The sequence below is a fragment of the Perissodus microlepis genome, chromosome 12, assembly GCF_051167445.1.
Source record: "Perissodus microlepis isolate ML-2025 ecotype Zambia chromosome 12, ASM5116744v1, whole genome shotgun sequence".
Lineage (NCBI taxonomy): Eukaryota > Metazoa > Chordata > Actinopteri > Cichliformes > Cichlidae > Perissodus > Perissodus microlepis.
In genome coordinates this window covers 8,682,288-8,700,578 of record NC_140472.1, presented here as the reverse complement: position 1 = coordinate 8,700,578, position 18,291 = coordinate 8,682,288, and the positions used below count along the sequence as shown (strand labels likewise).

General features: G+C 41.2%; 1 protein-coding gene across 1 annotated transcript in view; it reads left to right on the top strand.

Moving 5' to 3' along the window:
- The first annotated feature begins 1,347 nt into the window (after positions 1 to 1,347).
- The window catches only part of LOC146375770 (multiple epidermal growth factor-like domains protein 9), a 44,007-nt gene continuing 27,063 nt past the window's right edge, over positions 1,348 to 18,291 (top strand). The window contains exons 1-2 of the mRNA XM_084945288.1: positions 1,348 to 2,058; positions 8,891 to 9,110. Of these exons, the coding sequence (XP_084801414.1) occupies positions 1,512 to 2,058; positions 8,891 to 9,110 (767 nt within the window). The 5' untranslated portion in view covers positions 1,348 to 1,511. The remainder of the gene's footprint in view (positions 2,059 to 8,890; positions 9,111 to 18,291) is intronic.

Here is an 18,291-nt window from a genome sequence, read left to right as displayed (position 1 = left end):
TGAGTTTTTCCAGCTTTACTCTTTTATATTTTTAATAAACCAAACATCTTCTAAGTGGTCTGGTCTTTGTTAGTGGAACAAAAATGGAAATGTGTTGCTTGAATATAATTCATTTACATATTTGTTGTTGTTTTATAATAACAAGTGTCCTATAATTCTTACGGGTGAGTATTTTAATGCAACGTTAAACCTGTCAGTGTGTTCTAGACAATTTCACCACATGCAAGATAGGTACTGCTGAAAACACGATGAAGAAAAACAGGTATGTAAAGATAATTATTTGTTTTTATAAAATTTTAAAACAATACAATATTAAAACCGGACTCCTTTTGATTATTATGCAATATAAAAACACATTTAAAGGAGCAGCATGCTCTGACTATAGCTCTCCCCACATCACATCTGCTGGATAACAACACTGAAGACCTGACAAACCATCTTCTTGGTAGAAGGCTTGTACAGCTTTCATTGTGGGGTTTTTTTTTTTAACCAAGACTAGGTGATGATGGTTACTCTGCGTTTAAATGTTTGCTGGACTCACACGTTTTTATTAGCAAAGCCTTTTAGCACTGTCCCATTCGCTCATAGCCTTGCTGTCCCATTTTGGGTAAATGAGAAAACTAAAAACGGAAAAATTGTATTACTGCTTTAGTTGTTGTACATGTACATTAAGCTTGCCCGCTGTTTAACCCGTGATCTTTTGCAGCCTGCGCTTTCCATGGTCAGCTTCCTGTTTGATGCTTGGCCCAAATATGCCACCATGTCACTGGTGAGGACATGGAATATGGATTATGCGGTTTCACAACCAGGGTTTAGCAAAAACGTGTTCGTTTTCACATACGTCAGGAGAGAAAATACCCATGATCCACTCAAACTTATGCCCAAGTCACCTTTATTTCACACAGAGCTTTTTATTAAGCTGTAGATTGCGTTTCAGGAAGAGTAGCTCCAGGAAAATGTTTAATGATGCTAGTAAATTTTATGACAGTTAATGCGTGTGGTGTTATTAAGAGCAAGGCAATAATTGGACCTTTAGGCCAGCAATTATTGGAAATTTCCATACCTAAGCGGGCGCATACTGAGGTGTAAAATGGGACAAAAAATAATAAACTTACATTTGCCACATTATTTTTACAAAGTACCCTATCAATACAAAAAAATTCCTAGCGTGGTCCACTTCATGAATGAAAACCGGTTATAATTTTCGGGGAGGCTGAGACACTTGATAATTTACAACTTATTGTCTGCGGCGTGAAAAAGGGACTATCCAATCAACGAGCGATCGAGTGCCCCGTGGGCATTTTTCCTGGGCTCCGATTGGCTCACTGGTACGTCGATCTGAGGAACAGCTCGCGCTAGGTTGCAGCGCAGGTGAAGTGTTGACGGTGGTTCATAGGGCAACAAACAGCAGTGTACGCCGCCGGAGACATCAATGCTGGAGTACACGTCCATTCAGGGAACGGTCTGAGGAAGACCATTACTGGGGCTTACATGGAGAGCTGAGGCTGAACATGACGTTAACGTCCTTAATGATGTACATATCTGTGCTTTTACTATTTATTTTGTATGTATATAGTGGGTTTTCTGAAGCTGCGCCCCGCATCAGTACCTACGATGCGTCGTCTATCTCCGGGAAAAGCGGCTCAGCCTCCGATGCCTGGGATACCTTCCGCAACGACATGCTTCGCAGTTTACCAGAGAGCTGGTTCACTCTCTCGCCTTCAGCCGGACTCGCACCGTTGCCGACTATTGTTTCAGCCGACCCTTCCACCACCACCACGGCCATCTCCAAAACGCCAACCACGGACCCGACACCCACCCCCACCAGCACAATTCACGCCCCTGATGTTGGAATAATCCCATACACTAAAAAACAAACAACACCGTTTTCCAGGCTAACCGGCGTGCGCAAGCGGTCCGCCGACGCGCGAACATCCCTCTTCACTCCGGAGAAAATGCTGCAGACCTTGGTGTCCATGGTTTCCCAGCGCACGGCCAACGATGCCTGGGCTGCGGATAATATCGGCACATCTGTTACCTCAGTGGAGAGCAGCCAGGGTGAGTCCTGTGAAGCAGGAACCTTTGCAGATTTAACGTTTGTGTTGCGCAGTCACATCAGTAGGCTCGGATGGTGGCTCCGTGGGTTTGACGCATCCACCGAATTAACCAGATTGCAACAATGGGCAGACGCCTCAGAGTGCATAGTGTGCCCCTTTGAAAATAAGCAAGCGCCTAGATGCTTCCCCTGCACAGCTCCGTTCTAACATAGGGTTTCATTTTTAATTATTATTATTTTAGGACGAGTGTGACATATATTACATTGTTGGGGTTGGGTGTGGGGGGCTTGAGGGGGTGTGTAATCCTGTTGTTGTTCACTCAGTTTCTCCAATTCACAGATAATTCATCCAAGCCTTGATTCTGTATAGTCAGAGCAGCCATGTTTGCAGCTGACAGGGAATACGCTGCTCATATAGCTGCTTCATCTTCTCCATTGTTGTTTGCTTGGCATATTAAGAACAAGGCCATCCAAGCAAAATGGCTAGGCAGGCCAAGCCATGAATGAGCAATGACAGTGGGGGAGTCTGCCCCCTCCTCCTCCTCCTCTCACACCTCACACACATCTCAGCATCCATGGTGTTGTTCTCCAGTCTGCCACAAATACCACACAAATGTCCAAAATTCACCTTCAGCAGATGGTGTGTCTTCGTACTTTGGCTTTCTTTTGCCCTTATCCTGTTGTAACCACATAAAAATGGTTTTTATGTGTTCTTGTTCAACACTGTCTATTCCCTTTTTGTCTGTAAAAGCTTCATCCCCTATCTCCCCGGGCCACACTGTGTTCTGCTTGTAGCTTTATAGTGCACTACACACACCAACACGTACACACACAGTTGCACACCTCCTGAACCTAAGTGTAAAATTCAGGCTACTGTATTTGAATGATATTGGCTTCCCCACACCAGGGGGTCCAATCTAGTCATGTTTTTTCACAGTGACCCCTTTGTTCTCCTCACTGTGTCCTACCTGACTGTCAGCATTCATCCTAGTGATGGTGGCGATTTAAGAAAGCTGGTTGTGGTGTGCTGCAGCCATAAATGGCTATTGAGAAATCTCCAGATTTGACTGGTTTGGGAGGAAAGAAGTAAAGCTTGGGTTCTGGTTGAACTCCTGGTAGATGGGCCATTAAAGATGTTCAAATGTTCAGTGGAACATTGTTAAAGAACATCTTCCATTTTGACTGTTTCGAGTTTGATTTTGGCTTAACCTTATAACAGAAGTAGCGTTATGCTAAAATATACATAAGAGGCCTAATTTGAGAGGCAACATGTTTTAGTTTATGAAAGTGGCATATATCTAAAATACAAACTAACTCTGCCGCCAAGTGGATCACCGTTGACCTGGTGGATGCTCAGAGGTTATTTCTTGGTGCTGGATCACAACTGTATTCCAGAAATGAACACAACAAGCACAATATTCCCCAGCTCTGACCTGTTATGTTATGGAAATGGAATCCCTCAAGGTGTTCATCTGTGTTGTCAGGTACCTGCATGTTAGCAGGGGATCCTGTGGGAGCTTAGAGGCCACATAAACACCCTGGAGTCTTTGTCTTGTTCCTCAAGCCAAGAGGCTGCCGCCATCAGGAAGTGCTTTTTCAACAGGGGGTGGAGGCATGGGGGTCTGCTTGGTCTGCAACAGTGTTTACGCGAGTGGCCCTTTACAAAGTAACATCCACATCAGCATTATCCATTTCACCTGTAAGTAGTTTTACTGTTATAGTTAGCTGTGAGTGTCTATAAGTCTATAACATGGCACATAAACAAGAAAAAAATTCTATTGATACTGATTAAACGTAATCGAAAAAACATTTTTCGAGTTTATTTTTCTTTTCATAATATGTAAGTAATAAATATGTAAGTCTGTTTGGGCCATAAGCATTCTGGTTGGACAAAATAAGCTTTTGAATTGGTTTACCTTATTTTCTGTCATATGCACACTGTCACAATGGTGGATGCTCACATTAAAAAGGAATGATTGTTCAAATAATGAGGTTAATGTACCTACAAGTAATCCCTGTCAGCTAAAAGCTCAGGCTACAGCTCTAAACACTGAGTTTCAGGCTGTTTTTTGTGCTCTTGGTTATATAGAGGTAATATCCCTAATATGGTCACCAGCCACAGCTCTCGCTATGAGCACAAAAGTGAACAGACAGTCGCTAGTAAGATGGGTTAAAGCAGAATGAAACAAACAGCTTTGTCTCATTCAAAAGGCGAACTGAGGAGGTGAGCCAGGGCCTAGTATATGTTAACTAAGAATGGTTTTCTTGCTCTAGTAGAGTTCAAGGATTGAAGTATGGAGCTAGAAATAAATGAGTGAGCAACAAAGTTAAAATGTTGAACTTTGGCTGGGATCACAGAAGCCCCACCCACCTGCTGTTCAGACCTTCTGTTCATAATTGACAGCCAATAAGAAAAAAAAGTTAGCCCAAAGAGGAAAAACAGGTTCTGCACGTGAGCAGATAAATAAAGATTTTTGAACTGCGATTCATGCAAATATACTCTACTAGAGTCCAGGAAGTGTTAGCAATAGATCCACTTTAAAGTTCAGTCAAAATGCAGCATATTTACCAAACTTCTTCCTGGATCCTTTTTCATGTTAGTGAGGCATTTAGTCATTTCTCCTTTTAAGTCATTTGATCCACTTTGTTACGTGAACCGTGAGGTCAAAATGAAACACATGGCCACGTGTCAGGTCATAAATGGAAACTTCAGCTGGCCTTGTTTAGATTTGTAACTTCAAAACCCCCGACACTCTCTATTCTTGTAGCGTGAAGGCCACTCACACGACATCATCACATCATTCGGGATAAACGCCTTGCTCGGCTACCTCAGTAGATTCTCTTCCAGGGCAGAGGCCCCATAGACCAATACCATGTGGTGTTTTTCCACAGCTTTACTTTGCAAAGTCTCCCAGTGCTTCATGGAAGATAATGTGTTTTGACTCTCCAAACAAATCTCAAAGCACAATGATTGTTTTCACCATAGCAAGCTCTAAATTAGGCAGGACAGGAGGCAGTTGTTTTGTTTTTCTTGTTCTTTTTTCATGGCGAGCAGTCTGCCACTGTCTGTTCCTGAATACCAGCAGCCATGCTGTCACAACCCTTTACAGCAAGTTAAATAGGAGAAAGATGAACTCTTGCTTCGGTTCCTCCTCACCTTCTCTTCCTCGCTGCACGCAGTTCCAGTGCAATCTAAATCAAACTTGCTGCCGTGGCCTCACAGAATCATCTCACACCTAGCGGAAGCTGGGTTTTAAGAATGAACTTTGTGCGTGTGTTAGGGGTGATGCATTCACTGGATCGCACACATTTTCAGGCGTGATCAGAACTGACAGTTCCTCTGCGGACATTGCTGTAGCAAAGGCCCAGACTGTATATTCAACAAGCTTGCGTAACCACAGGCCTTTATTAGTTACATAAAACTCCAAGCAGCAGTGGCAGACGAGTATAATCTGAGTAGGACGCCGGAGCGGGAATGCATTAAAATTTAGCTGTCCTTTCCTCTCTTAATGTTAGTTGAGGTATTGTGTGCACACCACATATAAAAACATGCTGTTCTGCTCTCTTATTTGTCTGTTTTCTTTGTCTCACTGCTGAGCACAGAATGGAGACACACAGTCGAGCCTTCAGTTGCCACACCTAGTCTGAGATCAGATGAATAATAGATTGGCACTCTGTGGGTTCATCCACATGTCTATCATTACATCCTCCATATGCAGCACAGTTGCACACTTATCTCTAGACTGTCTAGAGTCTCCATGAGATGAGAATCTTGTTTTTTGTTTTTTTGAAGCATAAGTGAATTGTGCTTTCAACAAAACAGAAACCAGCCAAAGAAAGACAAGGTTTCATTTGAAAAATCTGGATGAGCAAAGGGTAACTTTGTGCACTTCTTTAGCACAACACAGTGGGCAGCTCCTAGACACAGATGATATTAGTGGACTGTGGTTCGATTGTGCAGCTTAAAGTGAACGATGGTGGAAGCCAGGGCAGCACCTAGTGTCTTCATTTCTGGGCATGCTCACATTTGGTCCATTTTCAAATTAAATTTCTCTTCCACTACCAGTTCCAAAGTTTCCAGATTCAGTAAATGTGTAAGGCAGGTGTCTGTGTAATGTTGGGCTAAACTGGTTTATGACAAATGCTAGCATAAAGACTTCACTCTTTACAAACACAGTGCATCACGCCGATTCCATTAGCTGTGGAATGCTGCAATGACAGTGACAGCATGATCAGCTATAAAAAGGCTTAAAACATTAGGTCAAATGTTTGAACTGAGATGAGTGAAATTCTGGGTTTTCTGTTCCAGGAAAAACTGAATCAGTCACCATGGTAACAGACTCTGTAAACTTCAAAGTCTCAATTTCTTCCTCACTCTTCCCCTCTTGCTGCACCAGATCCACCTGTGTGATGCCACATTTCCTCATTCATAAAGTTGCTATCAAAGCATAATTCATTTTACAAACACTTAGATGTTAGTGTGCTATTTTTTTTAATTAACATGAGTGCTATGACATTCACTCAGTTGTCAGTATATAAGGACAGAGTTATTATCTACTCGGAATAAAATTTTAGTCTCCATCCTGCTAACTCTGACTCTGTAGGCAGTAATGGAGCTATCAGAGTGACAGCCTGTTTTTGTCCACTGCAAACATCTATTGAGCCTTACTGTAGCAATCACTATTTAAAGAAAAGGGTCTTTAGACAGAGAAGACTGATCAATGATGAATCACTTGTCATATAGTAAATGGTAACAGTCATAGAAAAATGCCTGTCACAGCTGGGATCTTTGAGATAAGACTCTATAATACAACTAAATGAGTTTTTAAAGTCCGTTCTGACATTCCGTGTTAAAATTTGTTCACAGATTGACATTCAGTCATGAAATGATGTCAAACAACATTTTGAAAGGTACATGGTCTGAAATTCAGTCTGAACATGTCTCAGTGGGTTTTTACAAACACCTGCATGGGTTAGGCCAAGTGCAAGTGGCGTCCTCACATTGACATCCAAAATGGATATGGATCACGGATTCTGACTGAGTCGGGCCCGGATCTTTGGTTCTCATCATTTCCTAGCTCCTCTGATTAGATCCATTCATAATGGCTTACTCCCTGGCACAATCTGTGCTCCTTATTTAAAATGGCTGATCCCCCAAGACTGTATTGAAGTATTGAAGTAAAATCATGTTTAGCTTTACTGATAGTACTTTTCCAAGTCTTTATTCAATGCAAGCTCCACGGAAAGTAACGTACAGCATCTCTGTTATGACTGTAAGAGAGCCATCATTTGTAAGGGAAGCTGCTGTTAGATCAGGTTAACAAGGGAACATAAAAGCAGAGTTTTTCTGTAAATCTCATTAAAGGGGTTTTTATTCAGCAGTGGGGAAAATAAAAAAAATGTATTTTAAAAAAAAAAGTGAGGTTGTTATAGTACTCCAGTAGATTCAATTTTTACTGAATAAATATTGAAAAAACAAAATGATCTTTTGCTCTCTGGGTAATTAACAGCAGGTCTATCAGTAAACTGTCTGATCTGTTTCTTCATATTTTAATCTTCCGTTTCTGACTCCTACAGTTTGAATAATTAGATTTACAAATCAAATCTAAATTAGGGTTCCAGCTTCATCTAATGACACTTCAAGTTGGGTAAATGATGCCAGCAGACATTTATTTTTTTGTATCTATTTTTTTTAAATTTTTATTAAACATTCATACTTATTATGAAGATGACATAGTATCTCAAGCTGATTATAATTACCCCTCTTCCTTGCTGTGATTTCAGGTAAATATCATAGTCAGTACTGACATGTGTTCATTTCTCTTAGGCCACCGGATGCAGATTGTCCTTTCCACATTCATGCATGTGCAGCTGAATGTGCGCATGAACATGCTCTGAATTGACTTGCTCTGATCAGCTGGTCTCGAACAGGGAACTCAGTTACAGATTAGAGTTAATCAACTCAGAGTTTACTTTTACACTCAGAGTTTGTTGAAGGTTCTTCCTGGGGTAGGGCTCAAGTCACTGGTGACCTATCTAGGGTCATGGAGAGGGTGTGGTGTAACTTTAGTGACTTCCAAATGCAAAACGTTTCACTTTAAGTGTTGTTTTTAATAAATTGCATGCTCAAACAAATGTTTTGTCTCACTCCCATTTCTCCTTGTTCCATGTTAAAGCTTGGTTCCAAGCTTGTTAGAACCTTGTTAAGATCCAACCGTACAAAATATGATATTTTTTTTGTTGTTGTTGCCATTTTTCAAGCGCTTTAAACTTTTGATCGGGACTGTATAATCTGCTAGCGGTTGTCACAGTTGTGGGACACATAACTGTGGTATCCAAGGAAATGGCAAAGACGCTTGTTGCCGATGGGAGAGGTTTGCTGTGTAAGATATGGTTAACATTGTGAAAGGATGTATTTTAACCCAAACCGCAATGTTTTTTGTTTTTTTTTACCTAATCCCAACAAAGTAGTTTGTTGCTAGACCTAAGCAAACAGGGAGTGAAAAGGAGAAAGTGTTGAACAAGCAGGGTGAAACCAGGGTAAAAAAAAATTATAGATGAAAAGTTGAATGGTTTATGATTTTGAAGGAAACATATGTATTTTCATCTTTAAGGGTCACAACAAAAAGGTTTTAAAATCCCTGTTTTGCACATTACACATAAGTGACTGCTTGTCGCATTTAAAATGTTTTATTGTGAAATAATATTTGTGAAATAAACACAATGTTCATCATTTTGTTTAGTGTGGTCAGTACTGACCTGCTTTCACTACTGTTGTCCTTCATGCATTATTTACATTTTTTTTGTCTTTCCTGTTTTTTTGTCACACCCCAGCCACCACTCACTCAGAGATCCTTTGTAACTGCAGCAGTGACTTTGAGGGGATTTCACATCCCGACGACTGTGACAAGAGCACCGGTCAGTGTTCGTGTGTGAAGGGCTACACTGGTCTGCAGTGTGAGGACTGCGAGGAGGATTACTTCACAAATGGCACCAGTGGCTGCCAGCCCTGTTCCTGCGACTCATACGGTGCAGTGAACCACCTCTGTGACAGGTAAGGCTGCTTTTTCAGTTTCCCCGCAAGGGCAGCCTCTGGCAAAAAAGTCAGTTTGTTTGTTTTGTCAACACAACTGAAGAGACACGACTCATTTCTGTGCTGTGTCTCACTAGTAAATCAGATAAGCTTTGTTTACATATTTACTGCTTTTCTGACTAACTGTGGTATAAAATGGGCATGTCAACTGTATCGCTGTATAGAATGAAAGGGGGGCTGTATTTTAACATTTTTCAGCTTGTTGTTTTAGTTCAGCCTTACTGCTTGCTCCAACAGTGACCAGCAGAAATAGATGTTTACATTGCCCAGAACCACATTGCTAGTATTTATCAGGTAAAGTTGGGTATTTTGTTAACTGGTGAAGGACAAAACAGAGAGAGTCAATTCTGAAGCTGTTTTGGTGTTAAACATGGTTTCTTGACTGTTGTGTGTATAAACAGGCAACTACTCTGGTGGATTTGGCATAAAAATGCAGAGCCAGATAAGCAAGTTAATTATTTTTTTTTCCTGTATACATAATCACAGCCTAGACTTTCAGGTAAGGGCAGAAGCGGCTGTTGATCAGAAGGTACAGTGGTTGGTTGACCTACTGTTAACCCACGGTCAGTGTCTGGATCTTCCAGCGTGTTTCAAAGTGAAGTTGCCCCTATGTGTCCATCAGAGTGCGAGTGTGTCCTTCTTGGATGAAGTGCTTATAAGACATAGAATGAAAGCATTGTATGAATGTGGATGGCAGGAAGATTGTAGTAGAAAGCTCTTTAAGTGCTCAGATTGTATGGGCCGGTCCACTTGATCATTGGCATGACTTTGTATTTTGATAAGTAGGGTGAGCCTTTTTTCTTTTTCTTTGTATTGTCCTGGAAAATTGGGAAATGGGTGCAGTGATCAGTTAAAACGTGCAAACATAAATGAAAATACAGTGTATAAGGTAAAGTGTGAAAGTCTAGACCAGGGGTAGGCAACCTTTCTGATGAGTGCCATCTAAAATTTCCTCAGAAGCCAGTGTGCCATATGATTGCATTAGCAATAAATTTAATAACGCTCTATATTAACAGTTACACACTATATAGAACCACTTTATAGAATTATATTTGTTTGCAGATGTTGGCAGCTATCAGCAAATAGTTATCAGCTAGTTTGAAACAAAAAAAACAAAAAACAAAAAACAAAAAAAAAAGACACTTTTTATCCATAACAAGAACTCCATAACAACAAATGAACTATACAACAGAAAATACAAATTGTCATGAAAGGCTGTGTGCAGGTAGGAATAGGACCCAAAGTGCAGACTCACGGCAGGCAAAAGTGTATTTCAAAAGTCAGCTTTTAATGCTGGATGGCAAAACGTAACAAAAATCCAAATAAACTTACATAAGCAGGCAGACGGAACACACAGCATAAATGAGGGTCGATCATGACACAGACACAGAGAAACACAGGGCTTAAATACACAGAGGGAGCAATCAGGGAATGGGTAACAGGATGGAAACACAGCTGGGGCAAATCAGGCCTAACGAGACAAGGGGAAGCGAAACCAGATATATTAACATAAGACATGGACCTTCAAAGTAAAACAGGAAACATAACACAGACTGAACTTAGAGACACAGACTCACAGGCAGGCACTACAACAGAGGGAACAGAGACGTGGGTCCAGGGCAGACAGACACTGACTGGACATAGCAGGGGAAATAGCAGACAGGGGAGACAGCAACTAAGGATTACACAGAGACATAAACCATAAGAAAGAACTCTAACAAAGAAACCAAAGACTAGAAAAGATAAATAATATAATAAACTCAAACCTCTGGGTCAACGACCCAGGCATCCTAACACAAATGCTATTTATGGTCTCCTCACAACAATGATAAGTAAAATAAACTGGGCCAATATGGCATGTTTGTTAATACAGGGATACACATGTTAATGTGATCTCTGGTCTCCCACTCAGAGACACAGGTCTCCGAGTGTCCAGCATTCAGACAGCTACCTGAGGACAGTCATGTGAGAGAAAATCTGCTCACACAGATATGTAGAACCAAATACTGTCAATAAGGCCTCTGCAATGTTCTGAAGACAGTTAAACTTGTCAGGTAGTGATGTCCAGCAGGTGAAAATGCAAGCTCCATGAACACGCACAGCTATGGATTCCAGCTGCTTCGATGTTGCATTAACTGGCATTAACTCAGCCAGTTAATGCGAGACAAATCCAGCTGCTCATTAAAGATTTCTGGTTTGATCAGAAAAGAAAACATTGGTCCATACACCTGAAAGCCCCAAAAACGCATTGTGAATTCTGTCTCGATTCTACGGATGTATCCATGTATTTCCGTGGTGCTGATGCTGCACTGAGCGGACAGCTCCTGAAGCTTTTGAAGTGTCGGAATGTGGAAAGCTAACAACATCCCTCTCACCAGTAGGCTAAGTTATTTTTTACCAATTACAAGTTGAATCTGGTAGTTGGGGTTGTTAGTTAAGATACCGTCATTAAGAAGCGGCACAACTAATGTGTCTATGCGAGCTAATTTGCGATGTGCACCGCTGGCCTGGCCATTTATTTTTTAATGCGCCTTCTCAGATTAATTCACTGCGTGTCGCGCCCAGGGCTGGACTGGGACAAAAAAATCGGCCCGGGCATTTTGACTAGAGACCAGCCCACCAGGTATTAAAGCCATAAAGCCTTTGAATGAAAACAAACGCTGTTGTGACAGTGATGTACACTGTCTTGTTGGTATATGTATGATTTCTATTCATTTTACGTCAGATAAAAACTTTGGTTGTAAGCTTCAGATAATTATTTAATAACAGCCAGACATTTTAAATGAGAATAAGAAAGTATTTCTTTGTGCCCCCCTTTCCCTGTTAATGCCCTACCTGGCCCCCTGGCAAAACTTTGCTAGACTCCTGCACAGTTACCAGCTGTTAGCTACTTGGTGTTATTTGTCTCTCAGAACAGTTCATAACTTCCATTCAACTCATTCATGTCACCTAAAAGGTAAACCTGTTTCTCCATCACCTGTTCAGCTCTAATGATTCAGTAAGGACATCTCCTGGTTTCATCTTCACGTTTCCCTCTCACCAGATAACCAAACCGATATCATGACCAGCAGCTTTTACAGCTGTGGCTCCAGCAAACATCAGCTGATACTAGAAATTAATATTAAATAAATTCTAACAACAGCTTATCAAGCTTAAACGTGGTGTTGTTGTTTAGCGCGACATCCGGCGGTTTCCTCTTTCTGGCGCAAAGTGGGCGATAAACAAAGAAGAGAGAAAAGCCGATCAGCTGATCATTGATCAGTTTCATGATTGAAGTAGCAACAGGAGAGAGAGGAGAGAAGAGGCAGCTGTGCAGCGTAATGACAGAATAACTCCAGCTTTATGTCTTTTTCCATTCTAGCTGAAGTACGGTACAAACTGTTCCTTTTCAGCTCAATACGAAACTCGTAATATTTTCTCTGAATGCGGGACGACTCCGTCCGTTTTACGGGACGGTTGGCGACTCTACTAACTAACCTTATGAATAAAATAAAGTTCGCTACAACAATGCTGATGAAAACTCCATCATGCTAGCTAGTACACAGTACAAGTTATTGTAACTGACTGTAAAAAGTCAGCACAACGAAAATAAACTACACTTAAACTTGATTTATATCTGACCCAGATAGACTGCAGGTCATAACTTCTTACCTGAAGTTCAGTTCCCCTGACACTCGGACCGGTGCTGCCTTGGGTCTCTGCTCCTCCTGCCTCCCTTTTCCCTGTGGAAGCTCCGCCATAGCCACCACCAAACAACTGAGTTATTTTTACACACCGGCCAGCATCTGGCCAATCCACCACCTTTCATTTTTTATACCCTTACAAAAGAAAAAAAAAATCATCGGCCCACCGAGCTAATGCCCTGTTTGCCTGATGGCCACACCAGCTATGGTCGTGCCATCAGTTAGCCCTTCTTAGGGTGCTTAGTCTAGACTGTTGTAGGAAAGCTGTCTTTTAATCTCTTAGTAGTTAAGTAAAATATTTTTTCTGGGTTCTTGGAGGTCATTCCAGAGCCTGTTTTGGATGTTGGCTTCCTTTTGTTCCATTCTCTGTCAAGATATTCCCACACTGCTTCAATAATGGTAAATGGTCTGTATTTGTATAGCGCTTTACTTGGTCCTAAGGACCCCAAAGCGCTTTACACTATACACAATCATCCACCTACCCACACACACATTCACACACTGGTGATGACAGCCGCCCTGACAGAGGCAAGGCTGCCGGACACTGGCACCACCGGGCCCTCTGACCACCACCAGTAGGCAACGGGTGAAATGTCTTGCCCAAGGACACAACGACCGAGACTGTCGGAGCCGGGGCTCGAACCGGCAACCTTCCGATTACAAGACGAACGCCCAACTCTTGAGCCACGATCGCCCCTACTAATGTTTCTAATGTTTAGATTTAGACTCTGGCGAGGCCAGTCGATGACTGATAGTGTTTCATTGTGTGTTTTTTCTATCCAGGTATCCCTTTACTGCATTGGTGGTGTGTGTGGGATCATTGTCATGATGAAAAATTAATCTGTTACTGTTCAGATTTTTCCTAGATTGTGTTCCATGGTGCATCAAAATCAAATGGGTTTTTCTCCCACTCCCAATGCTACAGCCTGAAATGCAGCCACGACAGAGCCTCCAGCATGTTTTAAAAATGGCTGCAAACACTCACTGCTGTACCTCTGTCCTACTTCAAAAATGTAAAATTTGGATTCATTATTCCAGAAGACCTGTTCCCACTGATGTTCAGTGTTCAAAGAAAAACCTGAGAACAACCTTCAGAAAGACTGGAGAACTATTGCTCAAAAAATGAATTCTGACACCATGGAAGCCAATTTGGGACTAATGCTAATAAATTTTAGGACATGATTACACCTGAAAATGACCTCAAGCTTTTGTTTGAATTCTGGAGGGAAAAAAAAGGTTTCACCCATTTTGGATAAGAGAAATATTACGACTGGTCAGTACTTACCAGTAAAATCAATAAAACGAAGACATCATTCGGGCTTTCCTTTAACACTGGCTCAGTCACTGGCTTAACTTGAATTTGAACATGTTTTGCATAAAGGGCTTAGCGACAGCACTGATTTGCATGTGAGTTAACGACAGAGTGACTGCATTTAACCACCAGTTTGTCGAAGACAGGGTGACTGTAGCTCAGGAGGTAGACCAGGATATCTACTAATCAGAAGGTAATCAGAATTGTTGCTGGTTTGATCCCTGCCTGCATGCCAAATATCCTTGGCCAAGATATTGCAAATTGCCCTCTGACACATCCATCAGACTGTGAATGTTGGACAGAAAAAAGTGCTTGTATGAACTGGTGTAAATGGGTGAATAAGACATGTTGTAAGACGTTTTGATTGCTGAGGTTGAGTAGAGAAGCACTATCTAAGACTCTAATTGTGTCACTGTGATCTAAACTCTGAAACAAATCCTCTTTATGAGGCTACTGAGATTTACTTTGAGCCTCCATGAACCCTTTCAGGTATTTTTATTATGTAGACCAGCTGTACACATTTTGTATACAGTGGGTTATCAGGACAAAGGCAGACCTCTGATTTGTAATGTACCTGCAAATTGGCTACAGCATTTTAAAGGAGTCTTAACTTTAGCTCCAAAACTGCTGTGACACACCAAGCTTGAACAGACTGTCTGCTGTGAATTAGTGTTTGTTATCTCTAAAGATGGGGCCGAGATGTTCAAGGGATCAGCTGTGCTCAGACACGGTGTTCATTCGCAATCATTATTCTGCTCATTGATCCAGGTTGTCTTGCTGCAGGCCTCCTGGAAGATGTCAAAATGTTACCCACCCCGGTTACTTCTCAAATCCAGTCAAAGAACACACAACAGCTCTTGTACACAGCCTTTCTACAGTCACAAGAACAGACTGGGAAAAGAAGCTGCGTGTGTGGGTTAGGAATGCGGTAAAAATAGCGGCTGTACTTTCTGCCTCTAGCCATGAAAAGGAAAGCTGCTGTTTAGAAGCTTGAGTCAGTGTCCGCAGCGTGTGGAGGATTTGTTTTGTCATGCCCCGAGAAACATGTTACTCACCTGAACTAAATCCTACTGGGTGGAGTCCTGTGATGCAACTACAGGATGTTTTTCATGCTGATTGAGATTTTGCGTGCACAGCACTTTCAAATGATGGTAAAGGTGGAGGCAAGAAGGTTATTTTGGGGCTCTGGGCTTTCACACAGCGACACACCAAATACACTCCTCCTCAGATGTCTGCGCCTGGCCTCTGATTACCATCCCGGCCTAGCCTAGCCTCATTCAGGAGCTTAGCATTGTAACTTATCCAGATTAACCAGCTTTCAGACCCCCTGGCCTGCTGCTTTAGGTTTCTTTCCCATTAAGTAATGAGCTGAAGTAAAGGCAGTCTGTGCTGTGGTCATGTTCACTGAAATCACAGTGATAACAGCAGAAATTATACCAAGATTTCAAAGAATTAGTTCAGGAATTTCTGACCTGGTCAAGAAGCTGGGGAGGCGTAGTTACCTTTAGACACGGAACATGATGAGTTTCACTCCCGACAGTCATCTCATCACACCTGTAAAGTTCCTCCTACTCTCTGTCATTAACGTTGCATATTCAACCAAAGCAAGAATATAAACTGGAACATTTTAGAGAATCTACTTAATTCTGTCAGAAGATTCACTAAGAGCCCTCTTTCACATAGTCTGACATAAAGACTGGAAATGGGCTGAAAACAGTTAAACATTTCACATCTTAAGACTGCGGATTATATGACTTTGTTTATATCAAACAAGTGTTTGATATTTTAAGTGTCTGCTTGCTCTTCGGAGCTGAACAGAATGCACAACTGCGTTTCCACAAGAATTAAGCTCTTAGCCCCAGAACAGCTGAAGAAAAAAATAGTATTAGAACATTTTTCTGTGCTAATGAAGCTATTCAACTACAACTCTTAAATGCTTGTGCCTAAAAAAATTAAAAATACAAATTTCCTGAAACTTTTGGACTGACAGTGGGTTAATTAAGGCCAGGCAGGAATAATTTGCAACTATGACAATGGCAGAAAGCTCACAAGCCAACTCTACTAGAGTGACAGAGCAACTTACACCCTTAGGAATAAGAGAGTTTGGCTGTTTGGAAAAAAAAAAATTGGTCAGTATAACCAAACCAAAACCTTTACTGTACTTGTTGAGTTGGAATCTATTTCTTTTTAAATATGAAATGGGAAATGGTGAAACCTTGCTAAGGAAGATGTAAATTGTTAAGGTTTCTTCTACATAACTTAATCTATACATTTTATTCATTGTTATGTAGATTATGTATGTCTGTTTCTCTACATAAAGATTTCAAAAACATGGCATGTGATTATGCATCAACATATTGTTCCTGTGTTGTTGGCATAATGTGATATTTAGAAGGTTGGAAACTAACAATGCTGCTTCCTAAAATGTCTGTGTACAGTTTTTAGCTAATAGCTTTTTTGGGAATTGCATTGTTGGTGCAAAACTGTCTGTCAAACTGTTATTTTTGGCATTTTTCATAGATTCAGCTTGTGAAGTGATAACATATTGTGTTTTTGTGACAAGTTGCTAGTAATTAAGTTCCCTTTAATTGGGTCTTTGCTCAGTTATTTTTCAAGTGCAGATACAGCACTGTTTCATCCCCTAGGTTAGCTGCCTTTTTTATGATTGAATGATTCATAGGTCAGTGTTGGTCTTAACTAACACAAAATATTCCTCTGAAAATATACTGGACCCAAAAACATGTGGAAAAAAAAAAAAAACAACCAGCAAACGACCTTGAAAGACCCACAGAAATCCTGTAGAACTATTGCTCTAGAGCACTTTTTAAAAGGTCTAGAAAGTCTGGCACGGTTGTCGAGAGCCTGATAGGCTTTAATGGCAGCATTTAGTTTTAACACAGTTGTAGTTTCCTAAATCCAAGCGAGCAACTAAGTCTGAGCTTTGCTGTGTGAAGCAGCATTATGTAACTGGCGGACAGCCTGTAGCCCACAGCAAGTGCTCAACGCTGTGCTCTTCTGTGAGCCTCTGTTGGGGCATTTGCCGGGGTGGAAGCAGAAGATTTTTGTTGGTTGTGATGTCATGCTGCATACACATGCTGAGTGTTTTTAAGAATGTCCCCTGCATTTCTGAGTCACTGTTTTTGTTTGCTGATGCATTTATCTGTTTGGCTGGCCAAATATAGATGACACGACATCTCAGGCAGATGCTTAAAAGCGCCTATTTTCAGTTCTCTAAAACTTCAATTTAAATGCCAGAATTCCACATTTGTTCCTTAGAATTGAAAAGCAAGACCTTCTTTCTAGAATATCTACTTCATTTAGTTTTTCTGCACAGAGGCAGAAACCACTTTATGCAAGGTCAGTTTGTTCTTGTATAGCCTCTAAGAGAAAATAAAGCATGCCCAAGCCCTGCTGAGTGAATATCTGCCACTATCCTCAAACTCAGAGTCACATGTGATCAAACTAATGAATTTATAAATTGACAGCAGTAGCTTATGTCAGGAAGAGGAAGTCGGGTTCGATAAAAAGAGGCCAAAGTGCCTTCCAGTACTTTGCATTTGGACTGTTCTTTACCCTCAGATGACATTAGTTGTTCTCAGTGTGAAATGATCATCTGTGTTCTTTAACTAAGTTGCAGTGGGCACACAAAATGGGGAAACGGAAATCTTTCAGCACAAGCAAACTTTTTAGTGCCTTGGGTTGTAGATTAACTCACCCTTCAACAGAACTGCTGATAATGATGTGACCTCTGCTCACAGGAGGAGTGTTAAGTGTGGTGAATGCTCAATATAAAGACATTAAGCCACAGTTTGGGAAAATAAAAGATGACAAATGAATGAAAACTATATAACAAAACTAAGGGCTGGGTAAGATTGTAAAAACAAACAAACAAAGCAAAGCAAAAAAACCAAAAAACAACAACGAAAAAACCCCAAAACTTTGCCTCACTGGAGAACAAAACTATGAAAAGTAGTTTCTGTTACACGTGAATTGTACTTCTACATCAAATCTATGCCGTAAATTATGTCATGAGTTACGCCACTGGACATGCACCTCCCTAGAAATGCAATTCCACGCCAGGTTAATGTATGCCACAGCCACTTGAATGGCATTGAAGGTTCCGGTGTAGGGAGTAAAGGAGTTTCTG